Here is a 17,536-nt window from a genome sequence, read left to right on the forward strand (position 1 = left end):
AACCTAATATTGTTTTAAATATCTTTAGAAATTGCGGATTGCATGTTTAACTCTCTCTATAAATTTCCATTATTTGTTTATTTATTATTTTTAATTGTTACAACAGAATCAGAATATCATGTATCCTTGATGTTTTCGTAAATCCATGCAGCCGAAATCATTATTTAATAACTTGTTGGGATAATTCATTTTATGACTTTTCATTCGTTTCTTGGACCGAGTGTTGTTAAATTTTCATTCTAATTAATCTAATGTTGTGTGGATATTGTTGAAAGTCGAGATTATATAACAGACAAGGTATTCAAAGTTCGACGTTCTTTAGTGACTTGGTCTTCCAGAACATTGTTGGCAGTATGAATTGAGCTTGGACTCAATGTACCAAATTCGAATCCCACAAAAATCTTCTGTGTCTGAACTTATCAAGAGAAGACATGTTTATATGATGTGTATGGTTTGTAGACTACTGTGTGTATATGGGGTTTGACTGATGCAAATCGGAAGTGTAGGGGCTAGATGCCTCCCTCGTGCACACCCTCAATGTGTGGAAGACTAAGATATTTCAGGTTTTCAAGATCAATTCAACAGTGTTACTGTTATCTAGAACAATGCCAATATTTTCAGCCCAAAAGGAAAATTCAAAGTGCAACCACCAAGTAAAAAAACACTGCCCCCCACTTGTTATTTGGCCATTAAAAAAGCTAGCCATTAAGCCTGTTGCCTTGTTCTCATCATAATTAATCAAACGTACAATTTTCTTCTTACTATTCTTTTCCTCTTCATTTCCACTGCAGAATCTGCAGACCCTTTAGCTTCTTTCTGCATTAATGATAACACCAAAACAAATAACAACACCCAGTTATCAAGAAACATTGATGCCTTGTTACCTAGACTAGTACAAGGTGCGATCCAAAAAGGATTCTTGGCGACTTCTTATGGTCACGGGGCAAATCAAATCTACGGACTGGCGCAATGCAGAGCCGACGTGAGCAGCTCCGAGTGCTCGGCTTGCATCCAGGGCCACCGCCAAGCAAAGCCGAACACTGTGTCCTAACCAGGCGGACTTAAGGATTTGGTATGACTATTGTTTCTTGAAGTACAACACCGTCGAATTCTTCGGACAAGTCGACACTTCCTACGGGACCTTCTACCGGAATGTCGCAAATGTGACTGATCCCAATGTTTTTAACAAGAAACTCGGAGCTTTGGCGGATCAGATTGAGTCAGAAGCCGAAGATGCCTGGAAGCTAAGGTCTCGGGAAAGGGGAGACGAAAATATCTCCTTTTGAGACAATGTATGCCTTGGTGCAATGCACGAGAGATTTTTCGGCTATAAATTGCGCTCCGTGCCTTGCTGTAGCGATCGGGAACTGTTGGGAAATTACACCGAAGCGATACCGACCACGATGATAATAGTACCCAAACTTGCGGAATAAAATAATCAACAAGAACACAAAGATTTACGTGGTTCACCCAAAATAGGCTACGTTCACGGAGCACTGCAACTTTTATAACTGGAAGAAATATTACAACAAGTGTATACACCAATACACTCAATATTTCTCACTCCCAAACCCCGAGTATACCGAGAAAATAATTTTTTCTATGCACTCTCTTTTATCAAAGCTGAAAAGCTTTTGATTTTGGGATACAATAACTAAAGGAATTGACTTCTATTTATAACTAAAACCCTCAATCATTTTTGTAATGTTTTCGATGTGGGATACGTTTTAATTATTAAATTATTTAATGTGTGGGCCCCACCCCATTAAATAAACTCACCTAACAATTCTCCCACTTGAAGACTTGATTTCAATCATTTCTTCACACCATCAGTGCAGCAGCTCATACCTCCTTTGTTAGTCCAGGAGACCATCTGAAGTCAAACACAGCTTCAGTATTTCAATGATAACAGCCTTCGTGAGCATATCAGCTGGATTCTTGCTTCCAGGAATCTTCTCAAGCTTAAAGACTCCATTCATCCGATCTCTAAGGATCCTCATTCCAAGGATTTGTTTTGCAGCACCCAAATCCTTCAAAGCAAATTTCTTTGATAACTCTTTCTCGAGTTTATCAATCTCCTCCAGACAAGCTCCTACTATCAACATATCATCTACATATATCAGTAGTATGATATAATAACCATCAAGCTTCACATAACAATAGTGATCAGCCCGATACCTCAGAAAACCATCATTATTCATTACACCATCAAACTTCTTGTACCACTGTCTTGGAGCTTGTTTGAGACCATACAAGCTTTTCTGAAGTTTGCACATCATTTTCTCTTTCCCTCGTACTTCAAGTCTCTGTGATTGATTCATTTCTTCATCTAGCTTACCATGAAGAAACGTCGTCTTTACATCTAACTGTTCAATATGTAAATCTTCTTTTACCATCAATCCAAGTACAGTCCTGATAGTAGTTAACGTTACCACCAGAGAGAAAATAGCAGTGTAACCAATGACTTCCTTTTCACCTTTTATAACAAGTATTTCTTTGTACCGCTTGCTACCGTCATGTTATAACCGGTACTCCCACTTGCTATATAAAACCTTTTTACCTTCAGGAAGTTCTAACAACTCCCACATGTGATTGGATGACAGTGAATCCATCACATCTTCCATGGCTAACTCCCACTGTTTCAAGGTCTCATAAACATCCGATTTATTTTTCACAAAATAAACCCAAAATTTCCTGCTCGAATCGTCAACAGTAGTGCCATAATATCTTGAGTGATCTCCAAGGGATGTCACAGAAGATGGTCCACATACATCAGTATGTACCAGCTCCAAATCCGCTGATTTCGGTTCTCTAACCTCTTTTGAAAAGCTCACCTTTTTCTGCTTTCCAAAAAATACAGCTTCACACAGCTTGTGTTCAACGATCTTTAATTCCGGTAGCTTTCCGTTTGAAACAAGCATTTTTATTCCCTTCTCACTCGTATCCCCAAGCCTACTATGCCATAGACTTGAATTAGCTCCAGCATCCACAGCCGCTAATTTATTTCTCAAACTGGAAGTCATATAAAGTGTTCCAGTTTTCTTTCCCCGAGCAACAATCATGGCTCCTTTTTTCACTTTCCAGGAACCATCACCAAAGGTCACCTTATGACCTTCGTCGTCAAGCTGTCCCACTAAAATCAGATTGTGTGTCAACTTTGGTACATGTCTTACTTTGTTGATTTTTCAGACAGATCCATTTGTCATCTTCACCCGGATATCACTCATTCCAATAATTTCCAAAGGTTTTCCATCAGCCAGGAAAACATTTCCGTAATCTCCCGCAATGTAATTATCGAATACATCACGATTACCAGTGGTATGAAACGAAGCTCCCGAGTCCATAACCCAAGAATCAACCGTGCTTTTCATGGATAGTAATAGAGCATCATGTACCTCCTCAGTAACAACATTAGCGTCGTTCTTTGTTGATTTACAATTCCTTTTCAAGTGACCAGTCTCACCACAGCTCCAGCACTTCACATTCTTTTCAAATGTGTTATTGTCTTTTCCATTTCTTGACTTGGATTTACCATACCATTGGTTAAAACTCTTTTCGCCACTCCTGCCCCTTCCTCTGTTCTCGAGATTTAGAGCAGAACTTGATGATGTTCCTTCACCCGAATCCATCCTGCGAACTTCTTCAGCAAGAATTTGATCTCTGACATCATTGAATTGTAGCTTTCTTTTTCCAACAGAGTTGCTAACCGCTGCCCGCATTGGTTCCCAATTGTCTGGTAAAGACGCCAAAAGAATAAGTGCCCGAATCTCATCATCAAATTTAATTTCAACCGATGTTAGCTGTGAGACAATCGTGTTGAATTCATTGATGTGTTTAGCCACCGATGCATCTTCTCTCATCTTCAAATTAAATAATTTCTTCATGAGATGTACTTTATTATTTTCCGATGGCTTTTCGTACATGTCCGACAAAATGGACATCATTTCCTCCGTTGTTTTTGCCTCCGCCTCGTTATGTGTCACGTTCTTCGTTAGGGTCAATCGTATTACCCCTAACACTTGTCGGTCAAGAAGCTTCCAGTCATCATCCTCCATCTTTTCCGGTTTCTTTCCTGATAGAGGTTGATGCAACTTCTTACTGTACAGATAATCTCTTATCTGTAACCGCCAGAACGAAAAATCTGTTCCGTCGAACTTGTTGATTCTTGGTCCCGATCCATCATCTCCGGCCATCACTTCTCTAGCCTTAACAAAAAATCTAAAAAATCTTTTCTGATGTGGAAGATTAGACAAAGCTGCAACCACAGAGCATACTCAGAATTCTTAAGAATTTTCACAACAAGGCTCTGATACCAGTTGTTGGGAAATTACACCGAAGCGATGCCGACCACGATGATAATAGTACCCAAACTTGCGGAATAAAAATAACCAACAAGAACACAAAGATTTACGTGGTTCACCCAAAATAGGCTACGTCCACGGAGCACTGCAACTTTTATAACTGGAAGAAATATTACAACAAGTGTATACACCAATACACTCAATATTTCTCACTCCCAAACCCCGAGTATACCGAGAAAATAATTTCTCTAACTCACACAAGAGAATTCCCGCACTCAAGAAAAAAATATACTCTTTTTTTCTATGCACTCTCTTTTATCAAAGCTGAAAAGCTTTTGATTTTGGGATACAATAACTGAAGGAATTGAGCTCTATTTATAACTAATTCCCTCGTTCAGTTTTTTAAATTCTTTCGATGTGTGATACGTTTTTTTATTATTTAATTTAATGTGGGTCTCACCCCATTAAATTCTTACCTAACAGGAACTTCCCCACTTACTGCAAAGAAAAAGGGTGTCGGGTTTTGTATGGGAGTTGCTACATCCGATACGAGCTCTATCCCTTCTTCTTTCCTCTCGATTCTCAAGGATCCTTGGTTGGTAACGCTGCCAAGTATGAATCTTTTAAGGTGTATAAGCCTTGATCTTCTTGGTACTTGCTTTTAGTAGCTGTGTGCTGCTTTTTGAATAAAATGTAACGTTGTCTACATAGCTCGAATTTTGAAAACTTAATGTTTCGTAGTTGAGCTCGGCTCAAGATGGGTCCAAATTCGAATTCTATCAATGGTTTGGGTATGGCTATAGTTGTATGATTTTATCACAAAAACTCTTGTAGTCTTATGAGATAGTCTCGTGAGTTAATTTTTTGAAATGGATCTCAATCTCCACTAATGAAAAAGTGTTGGCTTTTCATTAGTTGAATTGGATACTATCCTAGCACTGTTAGCTCGGATAGTATAAATTAACAAGAAGTGATCCACGTTATGATCATTCACCCGAGCACTACAGAACAGGTGTCACTTCCGGGTCCACAGGTATGAGGTGTCATATCTCGATAATCATTGGCAGTTTATTTCAACGCATGCACGCAGGAGTAATATGACTAAGCCATAGCTGTCAGATTTGGCAGTGTCGGGAAAAAAGCACGGGCGACCATCTCATCATGAGTAACAACTGAACACTAAAAACAAGGTCATCATTGATTTTTCTTATATAAATACCAAGTTTGTTTGACATTAATACATTCAGGTATTCTTACAAAGAAAAACATACACTATCATTATACTTTCATTCGTGTAAGCACTTGTCTGACTTTAGCGTCAGATTGATCATACCAAAAAATCTTCCGACATCCCAGTAACGTTCTTACCTTTCTTTAAGCATGCAGATTTTTTGTCCCGGGCACTACTCAACCCAATTTAATTACCCACTAAACTCAACCCAAATTGCAATATCAACATCACTCACTACTCTTTGTATGTCTTGCTATGATTTTGTACCATCTTGGTTTAATTTCCATGTTACGTAAAGCTAATGGGACATTCGTCTAAAAAACAAAGGGACATTCGTCTTTCTCAGAGTTTAATGTCTGTTATTTTCCACCGTTTTGGCTGTCCCTTGAGAAAACGTGGAGGGAACATACGTCAAATATGATACATTATTCAGATGCACTTATATTTGACCGATTTTGTTACCAACTTGAACTATGGAACTAATTTACAGCAAAAAGCCAAAGATGATAAAAAAGAATTTTAAAGATATTAACAGGGTTTCTAAACACTTTACTAATGATTAAATCTATTCACAACTCGGAAACATCTGTGCAATGTAGCGATAGCCACCCGACCCGACCGCTAGACATCAGTTAACAGCGGGTCTGGTTTTTGTTTGGGATGTTCGATCGATGCAGGCGGCACTTGAATGAACCGGCATGAGTAGTGTCGGAGCATATGCATAGCTTCTTTGATATCGGTTTCTTGTCCACGTTTTCTTCCCCACGGAGCATCGATTCCGCGGCCTTTTTCGAACTGCGTGTGGAACTCAATACAGTTCAACAAAAATTTCAAGTTGAACAATTAATAAACGAAAGGAAAAAATTAAAAAAATCAATAAAAATTCTTTCAAAATTCCGATTAAACAAAATCAAAGACGAACAAGCGATTCCGTACCAAATAACGTGGCTGGATTTGGTGTGTTGATCGTGTATCTCAAAGGGTAGACCCATTTTTCGGCAGAGGAAACAGATAATCGACAAGAAAATACATTCATATATTGTCGTGTATTTAATTAATTATAAAAGATAAACATGGGATGCATGTTCATCGGATACGGATCCCAACAAATCCTGACAATGCAAAACTCCCAGTTTTCGTACATGCAATTTCAGCTTGTTACACGTGACTACTCATCCTGTCACCCTTTCAAATTCTTTATTTATATTTTTTAAAGTCATCAGAAATTCATTAGCTACTTTGTCTTTGAGTCTATTTGAGGGTATATTATCTATAAATTTGATGAAAAACATAATATTTTAAATATAAAAATAATATTTTTTTAAAGTAAAAAAGTGATATATATATATATCATAAAATTGATACATGAAATAATATTATACAATTTTTATTATTTTTTTATTTTATATATTGACCTTATCAAATTTTTTTTTTAGGAAAAATATTTATTACTTGAATCACATTATCATAAATCTGTCGGTTAACCAAAAATCATTTATATTATAGCAAAAACTTGTGTGAGACGATCTCATGAGTCGTATTTTGTGAGACAGATCTTTTATTTAGATCATCAATGAAAAAATATTATTTTTTATGCTAAGAGTATTTTTTTATTGTGAATATTTGTAGGGTTAACCCGTCTCACAGATAAAGATTCGTGAGACCAACTCACAAGAGACCTACTTTTACATTATATATATTAACTTACATGCTTTTTTATTACTCATATATATATTCTACAAATGAAGTTGTTAATATTTTATAATTCATTTATTACTTGCGTTACATTTTCGTAATATTAATTTATACTTTATAGCTCATAATCATATCATATATTTTTAAAAAAAATGTTGATCATCTGATTCGAAAACCATAGTTTTTTCTTCTCTTTTCTCGAATTTTTAGGGCTCGAAAACAAGACCAAACTCCATTATTTGCAACCTAGCCCAACAAAAGCATTAACAAAGCATATGAGGCATATGCTGCCGCCAAACTGCTTTTTTTTTTAAAACAAAAATTATTTTATCTAAAACAGCGATGAACATCCACTTCGTTTATCCACTTTTTTAAATAATAATATTATCCACGCATCTAAAATTTTGAAATAGCGTGCGTAACATGGTATTTTGTGGGAAAAGATAAATTTTGAATTAAAAGGAGGAACGCAAATATATAGTTGTAAAGAAATAAAGAGGTTTTGGGTATGGTGGTGTGCAGACCGATTCTACAATGCACTACTAACTGTAAATGTTAATAAATGGCTTTGTTTCCTGAGATTGATAGCACATCCTGGAAGTGAGAATTAAAACATGGCCTAAAACTTTTATACCGTTATCTACTTATAAAGTGCCAACCATTTGTACTCGCACATTTTTAAGAAACGGGAAATGCGAGACATGATCCACACAACAGTGTTCCAATATCAGAAATACCGGGATTTGGGTCGAATACAATACAATGTTAAGGAGAAAATCTGACAAGAGAGAAGTGGTTTTATAGTGTTATGATATCATCACATCATAAAAAAGAATGAACCACCATCTCACCAACCGTATTTCGCTTGCGTCTGAGCTTTAGTAGCGTATCCTTTAGAGCGTCGTTCAGCCAACTCCGTCTCTTTTTGTTTCATGTCAAAAAGCAAAGACCCAATCTGGTGCTTCCTCTTGTGCAACTTTGAAGGCTTACCCTTGGTTGATGTGGGCTGCAAGAAGGCATAGGGTAGATACATAAGATGCTAACTGAACGATTATAATTTACAGAACTTGGAAGAAAGTCAATCGATAGCTGAATGTTATGATACGGCCCTATAAAATTAACTAGAATTTTCCTCAGCAATCGTTTCATAAAAGTTTTTAATCAGGTTTATATAACATTGCTATTCCAAAACTAATAACATGTAAACTTATTTGGTAACAGAAGTCATGGTAGTTGCCAGCATAGGACAAAGCACCATATCTGTCTAAAAAAAGGTTGATTCAAGCACGACGATGTTTGATTGGAATTAAGTGAACGAGAATGAACAAATTAGGGGAGATATTACAGAGCAAAATGACGTTTCATGTTTACAAGCCAAGAGAGTTTATCAGACAAAAAGCATTAGTTGATTGCAGATGATAGGAAGTAGGAAGTCAGTGTGCTGCCAGTACAAAGTACAAACACTGACTTCTCAGGAGGCATTCTCTGCCTCATGGATTTTATCAGAATGCTGTATAGACATAGTTAACATTGTAATTTGTAGACACATTTCCCAAATGTTTCGACAGTTTGTAAATATTTCTAATATTCAAGTGACGTGTTTAAGAATATCTTGACAGTTCGCAGCATAACTAGAAAAAAGTATCCCCTATAGACTGGGGATGATGAGTATGACCCATAAGTTTTCATCAGTGTGCCTCGCCTGAACCTAATTTTAGGCAAACGAGTTTTCTGTATCCACTAAAACATTTTCATAATAACATACGCGAAGGCATCAAACACCAAACTTTTTTTCTGCCAGGTATTTTACCAGAGTCCAGAGCTATGATTGTAACTGTAGTTTATGACCATTTTTATGCAAAAACAATCCAAATACTAAATAACCTAGCGGTATTATAATGGTCGAATGTATGTTCAATATGTTTATTCGATGTTCTTCTTAAACCTTAAAAAACACATCCAAGCTGGTCAAAAGCAGCAAAGAAGCAATTGTAGATCGGGGAGAGGTTTATATTTAAGTTTTTTTTAAGACCATGAATATTGACTGGTGGAATCAGTCATCGAGATAATTTTCCTACTCGGACAATCATTACAAAGTATAGTTAGATTAGAAACAAATTTCATCCTCGGTTACTTAAATAGCAATTATTGATATTGCAAGGTCCAAGTACACTATACCACCAAATCCACCCAATGAACAACAATCGCATATCAATTCACAATATTATTTGGTATAACTCTTCACAGTAAGCTCTGGAAGATTTGAATGATATATCAGTTGATAACTTTTACGCTGCAGCGAAAGCAAAAATCAAGATACTTATGCTAAACTCTGCATCTTCACAACACTGCATCTTAAGTATAGTCTCTTTCCCCTCCTAAATCTTAAAACTTACTATCTATCGTGTGCTCAATCTCTCAACACAATTTCTATGAGATTAAATCAGAAATGATAAGTTTCAAGTCTCAGGGGAAAAGTACCTGATATGCAGGGCCAAATGCAATCCCAGTCATTTTCGTCTGGTCTTCCCTTGGCCGATTTTTCATCAACTCGTCCTGCTTCACTTCAACTATATCTTGTGGAGCATCTCTCCTACCCCTTTTTCCATAAACATTAAGGGCATTCTCAACCCCCCCAGATGCCTCAGGAAATGCAGTCATAATTGAAGTATCAGCCCAATTATTCTCATTCTGTGGATTGTTACTATTATACCCATAACCCGCAGCATAATTCGGGTAATCCGAATTATCCTCATCCCCGTATGAATAATCAACAGCCTCAGGGTCAACACTAACAAATTGTCCTCCATTATGATGATTATAATAGATTTCACTTCCTGAAATCCTACCAGAATAATCATAATTCAACTCATCAGATTTAACCTCGGAGGATCCCAAATTGGAATTCACACCGCCGCCATCATTCTCCATAACGTTGCTCACAACAGCTGAAGCAACATTTTCACCATGGAAAGATTCAATTGCACTGTAATTTGTTGTACTTTCACTTCCTAAACTCCAACTAGAACTATCATAATTCATCTCATCCGATTGATAATTGACAAATCCGACATTTGAACTTACAACCTTATCACTTCCAGTCACACTCTCAGTAGAATCTCGAGCTTCAGATTCAATTATGCATCTCCTTCCAGAACCCAAAGCAGAAGGCATAGCGCCCAAAGTGGCCGTGTTCTTAGGTGCGGGCATACTAGATAAAAATGACATTGCAGAGGAGGTAGATAATGATGCTTTCGACTTTTTCCTTTGTCTTTCCTCTTCATCCTCATCCTCGTCCTCGTCACTAACGCCAGAAGAAAACGGATTTATCATTGGCGGAGGCCTAAATTGAACAACCTTTTTGGAGGTAGTTGAAGAAGAAGCGGACGTCGATGATTTGGGCGTAGGAAGGGACGAGAACAGCGATGAAGATGATGCCTTCGGCCTAACATGATCATCAATTTGTTCATCTTGTTGCACGTAATTCGTTCGGGGCTCGGGGTTAGGGAACGATTGGGATTTTGGAGGGGGCAATGAATTGAAAAGAGATGATTTTGGGGGCGGGAGAGAACTGAAAATCCCACCGGGTCTCGAAGTGGACTTTGAGGGGAAATCTTGTTCTTCTTCAGCTTCGGACTTCGATACAAGTGGTTTCGAGTGCTGCTTCTGTTCTTCTTCATCAGAGGAGGCGTAATTTGCCAACAATGAATCCATACAGATTACGACAGGAGTAATAAAAAAAGAAAGCCCCCAATTGGAAGAAGGAAAGAGGAATTAGGGTTCTGGAGCGCTGTTCGGAGATGCTGTATTGGCTGATGAGTGATGACCGATATTCGCTAAATTTTGAATTTTAAAGAAAATTTGTTATTTGTTAATTTTTTTAAGTGGAAAAATGGCAAAATGTTAATTTTACCCGTCTGTAATATTTTAGTCCTATATATTTTGTTAGATTAAATATAACGATGTAATTACATTTTTTTATTATTAATTTTAGTTGTTTTTTTTAAAAATCGTGTAATTAAATGAAGAATATTATTATTAAATTTTTTGAAGTACGTGGTTAAAAAAAATTCGAGATATACATATATATTTCTCAACATAATTATAACTTTTAACAATGATACTTTAACGATTATATAATTTTGTTATTCGTATTAACAAATAGAAATCTATTTTTTTTATTTTAAAAAAACAAATAGAAATCTATAAAATATTTTCAATTTCTTTTTTCTTTCGGTCGTCATTACTTTCTATAGAACCCACCTATCTATGTTCACGCCTCACGGACAAAGAAATGAGGATACCTCAGTGGTGATTAGCGGATCCACAAGCAAAAATCCAATAGGCAATAGGTAAAGTCAAGGAAACTGATTTTTACTTGATTGAAATATTGGACAAGAACGAGCAAAAAGATTGACCTCTGCTAAAAAGATCTTCAAACCCCCACCTTAAAATTTTGAAAAAACTGTTTATTTTTTTTATGAAACATTCAAAATAGTTAAAAAAAATTAACAACATAATCTAACTTAACCATCATGAGAATTCTTGGGTACTAAGCCGCTTGCACGACCTAATGTAAGCACTAAAAAAACATAGAGAACACTGCATGCACACATCACTTCACACCTAATCCCAAAACACAAACAGAAACTAAAACAAAATAATAGCGCAGCATTGTGAACATTAGAACAGAGCATATCTATCAGAGGATCGTAATATTAGCTTCTACAAACATACTAGAAATTAAGGAGGATAAAGTCTCGTTTTTTCCCAGATAACTGAATTCAAACAGAATGTAAAAGGGGTCAACACTAAAAGTTAACAGATCATTATCAGACTGTCACCATCTCTGTTGATTAGTGCAGATAAGCAGGCTGATACTGGTAAGCGTTGCCAAAGAAGTTTCCATGGTTATGAGAGAAGTTATAACTGGCCGTACCAAGAAATGTCGGAACATGGTGATCGTTTGGTCCAGGGTAAGCATATGGCCTTTCATAGATGTATGGGGGTGCATACCTGTCGGTCATTCTCCCGTATAAGTTCTTGTCAGCAGCTGCATTAGAGACTCGTGGTGCATATCCACCAGCATTGGCACGAGGTCTTTTGGGTTGTGGTTTCGCAACTTCTGTAGCTCTTTTCTTGTCAGCCTTTGCTTTCTCGATTTCAAGAACTTGTTTCTGGAGTGGATCCACTGGGAATTGTTCCTCAAGCTTGTGATCTTCAATGCACTTGATCACAGCTTTAAGTGCAGCGAGCTCTTTCTCATTTGCATCAGCCTGCAATAAAACAATTTTTAGTTTCACCAGGATACCTGCAGTAGAAAGTTATAGAACTCTTTACCTGGGGTGGAGCTACGACCATGTTTATGGGTGTTCAACTGACCCCATCAACTCCAAAACCTTTCCTCATCTCTATGACTTATCTACTAAAATTCATTCATTGAACAATAAAATGGAATCCATGGGGTCAATAACTTCTTGATTTCACTCTCCAAATAATTACAAATTACCTTGTGTTTCTCAATTTGATTATTTTTTCTTATGGCACTTGGATGATTTCATAATATTTGTTCGTAAGATATATGTGAAAATATGATGATGGTTATTAATTTTTGTATTTATGTCAACAATATTTATATTTTTTGATAATTAATTTTTTAAAAAAAAACATTTTCTCCCTCCTCCAAACTGACTTTTCTTGCTCCGTGTCTGTTCTTAACCAGAGAACATATCAATTAACGAGATCGCCATTGACACAACCAGAGGAAACAGACCTGTGTAGAAGCAGTAGGTGACATATTTCCAGGTTTGGCAGCTGCAGACACTTTTTTCACCTCAGACAAGTAGGATTTCAGCAATGCAATTGGTGAAAACTGATTGGTAAGCTCAAAAGCAAATGCTAAATTGACAGCATCGATCTGCCTTCCATTCTTCACCAGCACATCAATCACGCCTAATAAGTAACAAAATGTAAAGTGCATAAAATCTTTACGCTTTGTAAAAGATACATCATTAAGCAAAATTGAAAAAAAACATGCAATTTAGATCCATGAATGGACCATCTCACTTCTAATGGTTATTGGAATCAGAAAATCTTATAAAAAATCAAACAAGATAATGCTTTAATTGAACCTAAACACTTCAAAGAAAAGGTATGGCAAAGACTAGCACTCTCCTAACCACACAACTGCAGGTTTGACAGCAGAGCCTTCCCAAATGATTTTGTGTGACGAGCAACCGGTGAGCTGCTGGAAATGCAGCTGAAGCCAGATAGAGAGTTACAACTGAAACATAAAGAAGAGAAGCTGAAAAAAACCTAGTTTGATTTCTAGCTTGGCCAATTTGTAAGTCTGGAGTCATTTCGTTCTGTTTTGGATCGGAATAAATGATAATGTCTTTCCTAGAACGAGCTCATTTTACAAATACAACACTGGAACAAAAGTTAGAAAAGCAGCATGAAAATTTAAATTATAAAAGGAGAGTTAAATCTTGTCATACCACGCTTGGTTAGAAAAGTAACTGAAATGCTTGCATATTAACTACATAAAATTCTACCTGTAAATTCAAGAATTTGGCGCTAAATTTCATCATCCTAAGGTCAAAATTCCGGATAAATCTATTGGTTTATTAAGCAACAAAATATGCATTGCACCTGAAAAGAATAGTGGTAAACCATACAAAGGAATTGAATATAAGGCACTGCTCTACCAACCCATCTTACAAATCAAATACTGCACACATACTAGGCATTTTGACACTTTAAACATAAGAAAGTGTTTAAAGCTCACAAATGTTTGCAGTTACCAACCTGGCATTTTATCTGACAACCCAAGGTAACGGCATAATTCAGCTGTCTGCCGACGGCGAGATACCATGGGAATTAGTTTGGTCAAGATTTCCTCGTCAAAATCTGAATTAATACCAAAAGAAGCCAGAAGCTGCAGAAATGCATGCGCCTCTAACGAATTTCCATTGTTGGCATCAACATCGAGATGATCTAACTTTGGTTTCCAATCTTCAGCGATCACTCTTGCTCGTTCCTTCACATTTTCTGAGATAATTCCAGATAGAGAGTGAACATCAACATTTACAGCTAAGCTGCTAAGGCATTCCATCAGCATGATACAGGTCCTGCGAAGTCCTAAGAGATTTGAATCTTTCCGAGCATCTGAATTTGGAGTTTCCATGCCATAGAAACCTTTAAGCGAATCCAGAACCAGGGAAGCAGGGTCCGCTGCAGCCCTCAGTGCCATAGGAATTTCCTCCCTTAACGTAGCAAGATTTTTGCGGTTGTCTGATATAAATTTGTGTAGTCCTTCTGAGTTCATCTGTTGGCAAAAACTCACCAACTCTGGATAAGACTTCACCTCTACATGCATATTTTCAAAAGGTTTTTTCACCCTAGCAAATTCACTCTCTATAACAATGGGATCAGGCATTTGTTTCTCCACGACAGGTACTTTGGCTAGGGTCTGTTTACTTGTGGAACCTGAATGCACAGAAAATGGCTTTCCGTTATTCTCCATTGCAGTCAGAATAGCCAAGACAGCGGCATCTCGCTTTTCTTGAAGCCTCTCAAGAGAATCTTGCTCTTTAGCCACAACTGCTGCTTTACGCTTCTCCAACATATCTCTTGATTCAACTATTTTGGTTTCAAACTCCTTTTCATGATCTTCAAGTTCCGTGAATCTTCTTTTCAAGGACTTCTGAAGCCCGCTAAAATGCTCTTCAAGCTGTTTCCATTTCAAATTGAGAGTGATAGCACGGTGGCTTTCAAGTTCAGCAAATGCTTTCTGAAGTTGTTGTATTTTAGAGGCGGTGGAGCCCACTAGTGTGGCAACTGATATGTTGTCTTCCATGACATAGAAATCCTGGAATAAAATAACGTCAATCATTAGATCAACAACAAAAACAGAAAAAGAAATCAACCTCAAATTTCTCTGAGGATGATTATTTTCTATGGGAATATGTTGGTATAAGGAAAATATAAGATGTGTTGGTATAAGGAACATAGAAGATTCAGAAACGGATATCCTTTCACATTTCAAAGTAATGAATGAGTGGAACCAAAACTAGACCAGTTTCAGAACAGTTCATATTGCAACAGCATCATTTTCTTTTAAAAAAAAAAACCAATCCCTTGTTGGTAGCATAATTTGGACTTCCTTGACATGCTTCTTGACCTACATAGTGTATCGTGACCAGGAAACCACAAATATTTCACTTCGTCTAATATATTGTGGAATTATCCATGTGATATGACAAGAAAACACTTGAATTTAACAAGTTACGTGCATCTTGAACTGAGCCAAACATAACTGCTTTCACGCCATACTTTAACAGGCCCAAGCAACCCTAAGAAACCAGTTGGAACCACAAAGAGGAAAGAGAAAGGAAACAGGAAATTCCCGGCTATACACCTACTTTAAGCAACTGCTATACTCATAAGATATGGAGGCAACTCTTCATTACAGTTTCCGAGTCACAGGCACTGAATATTAAACCTATTGTAGTTTTTTTTCCTTCTTTTTTGTTCCCTCTAGAAAGAAATGACACAGAAAATCTGTAAATGATGATGCAACTGAAGATAAGAATCGGGCTCTCTTTAAACTTAACCTAATGATTCCTGGATACCATCTTATTGCACTACACTTCACTAAATGAGAACAAAAGTTTCAGCACCAGATATACGACAAAATTATGGCTAAGAAAAAAATTTTGACAGGGGATAAATATAAGTCCGAATCAAACTCATTAATTTCCCAATGGTAAGTGAGATCTTTCTTATGTAAGTCCCACAAGTATGCATTTTTCAGTATAATTCTTGAAATTGTTGATTCCCGAGATAATTGGGCATAAATAATGAAATCTAAAATGTAACTCTAAAAAATATAAATAAAGGTGTTTTTAAACAAAAAGAAAATAAAAGAATTCCAGAGCAAAACAATATATATAAATAGTAAAGCACCAAAAATTGAAACTCTGGTGTCTAAAGCATCATATGAGATAACCATCACAAACAAGTCTACAACAGCAGCCACTAATTGCCGAACACATAAGAAACATATAGCTCGTTTAATGCAATAACTAAGGATCTTAACAAAGCAAAAGAGCAAATTAATCTGAACAAAATAGACAAGTTTTCTCGACTAGATAAGAAGGAAAAAAGGAGAGATGACATTCTTGGGTGCTAACATAAACTGAGGCAAAAATATTCACCACAAAAATCATACTTACTTGCACCAGATAATCGAGCCGCTTTGCAAATGGTTAAATATGAAGGTGGCAGTTCCACAAGAAACCGTTTAACCGACTCCATCAATTTACATAAAATAAAATAAATTTAAATCTTCATAACTAAGATCAAATACGCTTTCACAATAACATACAGAAAAAACATCACCAAAAAACGTAAAAGTAAAAATTAGAACTTTCCCATCTGAAATACACCACAAATACGGTGAATCACAGACATCACTCAGATTGACGAGCCAACGAAACAAAAAACAAGAAACTTGAAGCAGCAAGTGAAAACAAGGCTAAATTCGGAGATTACAGAGCACTTGGTTGATAAAATTCGAGTTAGCAGAGTAAAAGATGAATGGCAGCTCGATCTGATAACTAAAGGCAAGAAATAAACGAATACGGAATACACAAGAGAAATGAATGAAAAGTCTTCACCGGATCGGGCGTAACAGGTGGCGGAGGGTGATTTGGCGGCGGCTAATTCGGGAATCAGAGCATTTTGGCAGCTGGGTTTTTGCGTGTAGCGAATCCCTAAAGGGAATGTTTGGGGAAGAGGAAAGTGAAGTAGAAGAGATGGGATGTTTTTTATTGAGAGGAGTGAGTCTGACAGCTACGCACACTAGTACGTTGACATCACATGCACTAACCCCGGCTTTTTCTTTTCTTTTTTTTGGACCAATTGTGAACCCTAATACCAAATATTTCAAATAGGATGTCAATTTTCTCCGCTTCCCAAAAACAATATCCGACTCGAATGGAAGAAGATACAGAAACAAAAGTTTAGATTCAATAAATGAGTAATTAGTATAGAGATTTTTGAATATGAGGAAGGAGGCGGATTTGAAATAATCTTACGCATACTTCACCCGATAACCTGATTAAATTAAATTTTTTCTAATATTTTGTTATTTTTTTTATAATTTTTATTTTGCTAATCTTGTATTTAATTTGTTTCTTTGCAATTCAATAAATATTCATAGTTTATTCGTAATAATTTAAATATGAGAAAATGTAATTATATGTGATAATAACTAATAAGATATTTTGGCAGAGTATAGAAATGA

The 17,536-nt window shown here is 36.5% G+C and overlaps 2 protein-coding genes and 1 pseudogene across 2 annotated transcripts; 1 reads left to right on the top strand and 2 right to left on the bottom strand.

Moving 5' to 3' along the window:
* Positions 1 to 513: 513 nt before the first annotated feature.
* Positions 514 to 5,077, top strand: LOC142513271 (cysteine-rich repeat secretory protein 55-like; annotated as a pseudogene).
* A 2,857-nt stretch (positions 5,078 to 7,934) lies between these two features.
* Positions 7,935 to 11,070, bottom strand: LOC142550317 (uncharacterized). Its single transcript, XM_075659542.1, has 2 exons — positions 9,709 to 11,070; positions 7,935 to 8,233 (listed from the first exon to the last, which is right to left on the bottom strand). Exons 1-2 carry the CDS (start codon positions 10,939 to 10,941, stop codon positions 8,075 to 8,077), a joined length of 1,392 nt encoding a protein of 463 aa, XP_075515657.1. The 5' UTR covers positions 10,942 to 11,070; the 3' UTR covers positions 7,935 to 8,074.
* An 803-nt stretch (positions 11,071 to 11,873) lies between these two features.
* Positions 11,874 to 17,124, bottom strand: LOC142550326 (FRIGIDA-like protein 3). The gene is made up of 4 exons (XM_075659547.1): positions 16,908 to 17,124; positions 14,035 to 15,097; positions 13,001 to 13,179; positions 11,874 to 12,503 (listed from the first exon to the last, which is right to left on the bottom strand). Exons 2-4 carry the CDS (start codon positions 15,083 to 15,085, stop codon positions 12,084 to 12,086), a joined length of 1,650 nt encoding a protein of 549 aa, XP_075515662.1. The 5' UTR covers positions 15,086 to 15,097; positions 16,908 to 17,124; the 3' UTR covers positions 11,874 to 12,083.
* Between the last annotated feature and the right edge of the window lie 412 nt (positions 17,125 to 17,536).

The sequence above is a fragment of the Primulina tabacum genome, chromosome 1, assembly GCF_025594145.1.
Source record: "Primulina tabacum isolate GXHZ01 chromosome 1, ASM2559414v2, whole genome shotgun sequence".
Classification (NCBI taxonomy): domain Eukaryota; kingdom Viridiplantae; phylum Streptophyta; class Magnoliopsida; order Lamiales; family Gesneriaceae; genus Primulina; species Primulina tabacum.

What these genes read in the sequence shown, in the direction of transcription:
- LOC142550326 (XM_075659547.1), bottom strand. Translation starts at nt 15,085, where the DNA reads ATGGAAGACAACATATCAGTTGCCACACTAGTGGGCTCCACCGCCTCT. An exon ending in GTTGTCAGATAAAATGCCAG is followed by an intron (nt 13,180 to 14,034) that starts GTTGGTAACTGC and finishes GTTACTTATTAG; the next exon opens with GCGTGATTGATGTGCTGGTG. An exon ending in CACCTACTGCTTCTACACAG is followed by an intron (nt 12,504 to 13,000) that starts GTCTGTTTCCTC and finishes GTTTTATTGCAG; the next exon opens with GCTGATGCAAATGAGAAAGA.
- LOC142550317 (XM_075659542.1), bottom strand. Translation starts at nt 10,941, where the DNA reads ATGGATTCATTGTTGGCAAATTACGCCTCCTCTGATGAAGAAGAACAG. An exon ending in CATTTGGCCCTGCATATCAG is followed by an intron (nt 8,234 to 9,708) that starts GTACTTTTCCCC and finishes GCCTTCTTGCAG; the next exon opens with CCCACATCAACCAAGGGTAA.